The sequence below is a fragment of the Aquarana catesbeiana genome, linkage group LG10, assembly GCF_042186555.1.
Source record: "Aquarana catesbeiana isolate 2022-GZ linkage group LG10, ASM4218655v1, whole genome shotgun sequence".
NCBI lineage: Eukaryota > Metazoa > Chordata > Amphibia > Anura > Ranidae > Aquarana > Aquarana catesbeiana.
In genome coordinates this window covers 248,567,165-248,569,664 of record NC_133333.1, presented here as the reverse complement: position 1 = coordinate 248,569,664, position 2,500 = coordinate 248,567,165, and the positions used below count along the sequence as shown (strand labels likewise).

At 46.8% G+C, this 2,500-nt stretch overlaps 1 protein-coding gene across 1 annotated transcript in view; it reads left to right on the top strand.

The window, feature by feature from the left end:
- The window catches only part of PER3 (period circadian regulator 3), a gene marked incomplete at its 5' end in the record, with an annotated part of 30,753 nt that overhangs the window by 25,915 nt on the left and 2,338 nt on the right, over positions 1–2,500 (top strand). The window contains 1 exon segment of the mRNA XM_073603604.1: positions 1,064–1,214. Coding sequence (XP_073459705.1) covers positions 1,064–1,214 — 151 coding nt within the window.

Sequence of the window (2,500 nt, the reverse complement as noted above, 5' to 3'; positions counted from 1 at the left end):
AGAGGGAACCAAGGTGTGGTGACTCCATTCACCTTGGAATTGGAACAGTGGAAACCTACTCATCTCTGAGCATCATATTTGAGCTCACAGGGTTGTTTTTATCGGTCGATGGAGCACCTGGCTTGTTGGGTGCGATTTTGAGAGCTCTGAACCTGGAAAAGCTCGGAGCCGAGTGCTTCCGGGGTCACAGTCAGCAGAGGAGATCGAGGAGCACCTGTTCTTCCTGCTCAATATCCTGATGTTTTGTTGTGGTCCTGGGGGAAGCAGGAGAGGCTGAGAAGTCTCCAAGAATTGATTTGGCGGCTTTCCACCCCTCTAGATCACTTTTACATAAAAGCCAGGAACCAAACAAGCTATAACGGCTTCAGCTCTTCCGGGAAGGCTGTCCACAAGGTTTAGGAGTGTGTCTATGGGAATGTTTGACCATTCTTCCAGAAGAGCATTTGTGAGGTCAGGCACTGATGTTGGATGAGAAGGCCTGTCTCGCAGTCTCCTCTCTAATCATCCCAAAGGTGGTCTATTGGGTTGAGGTCAGGACTCTGTGCAGGCCAGTCAGGTTCCTCCTCCCCAAACTTGCTCATCCATGTCTTTATGGACCTTACTTTGTGCAACTGTTCCCACAAAGTTGGGAGCATGAAGTTGACCAAAGTGTCTTGGTATGCTAATGCCTAAAGAGATCTTTTCACTGGAACTAAGGGGCCAGCCCCTGAAATACAACCCCCACACCATAATCCCCCCCCTCCCGCCCCTCCACCAAATGATTTGGACCAGTGCACAAAGCAAGGTCCAATAAAAAGACATGGATGAGCGAGTTTGGGGTGGAGGAAGTTGACTGGCCTGCACAGAGTACTGACCTCAACCCGATAGAACACCTTTGGGATGAATTAAAGCAGTGACTGCGAGCCAGGCCTTCTTGTCCAACATCAGTGCCTGACCCCACAAATGCGCTTCTGGAAGAATGCCCATAAGACCTGCCTTGGTCTCCTTGGTTGGCTCTTTAAGCAGCAGGCACCTAGACCCTCCTCCTTATATTATTCATGGGCTCTCGCTGTTTCTTTTGCAGGGATAGGGAGACCTTGTTAAAAGAAGATCTGGAAAAGCTAACGGCCATGCGCAGCAAGCAGCCCTGGTTCACAGAGGAACAAAAGGAAGAGCTGGCGGAAGTACATTCTTGGATCCGAACCCGCACAATCCCACAAGAGATGGACACCCAGGTACGGAGAAAGAACCAGCCTGGTCCGGGTTCACCACCTCAAAGTGATATCGAACCCAAAAGCCAATGTTTGTGATCTTGCAAGCTTACCGGTTCTTAGATGCGTTGGCTGCATTAGTTTCCTTTTTCTTTTTTTTTTTATTTTCTTCTATTCTCAGCATGTCTGTTGCTTTTCAAAAGAACAAGCTCTCCAGCAAAATGTATCAGTTTTACATGGATGAGACAAACCATTTAACACTGACATGGGGTGCTTACATTGATCAGCTTTTATTTATTCATGCACAACCTTTATCTCAAAAGGGAAAAAAAAAAAAACTGCTTGCTGTAACTGCTTATAAAGTATAAGCTGGAGTTTGGCTTCAATTTTATTTAGTGCATTTTTTAATCTGCTAATACATTTAACACTCCCACCCCCCCCTAGACTGCCAGTTCTGTTGTCAAAATGTGCCCCCTGTTATCCTTCATCCAGACTGGGGACACTCTAATACAGGAGGTGTGTCACCGGCCAGATCACCAGGTGACTACAGAGGAGAAAAAAAGCCTAATAAAAGGAAACTAATGCAGCTACAGCATCTAATGATTGGTAAGCTGCCGTACAATGCATCTTTTTGGTTTTGGGGTTTAGCGCCGCTTTAATACTCTTAGAAAGGATTGCGATTTATTACTCCAGTCACAGAAGGGAGTTGTGTCCGGAAAAGGAGGAACGTGCCTTCGCTGCCATTAATGACCACATTGCAGCTTTCCTTTTTCTTGCAAGGCTGAGAAAATGATTGTCTGGGTAACGCCCGCTGCCTCTGCTTTGCTCCGGGTTTTTTGGAAGTCCCATAGTAAACTATTCAACGTAATCCCAGTTTATTAACCGCTTCAGCCCCGGGAGGATTTGCCCCCCTTCCTGACCAGGGCACTTTTTGCGATACGGCACTGCGTCGCTTTAACTGCCAATTGCACGGGCCTGCGACGTTGCGCCCAAACAAAATTGACGTCCTTTTTTTTCCCCACAAATAGAGCTTTCTTTTGGTATTATTTGATCACCTCTGCGTTTTTTTTTTTTTTTTTTTTTTGCTCTATAAACAAAAAAAAAACAAAAACAGACAATTTTGGAAAAAAAACGCAAATTTTTTCCGGGCTGTGCTTTTTTTTTTTTTTTTATGTGGGGCCGTATATTTGCGTATCTCCCTTTTGTGCTGGGGGGGGGGGGCGTGCAGCACAGCGCGCTCCCAGCACAGAGACCGGGGTCTCAGCGGCAGCCCTGGGCCCCATTCTAACGATATGGACCCGGAACGTCTG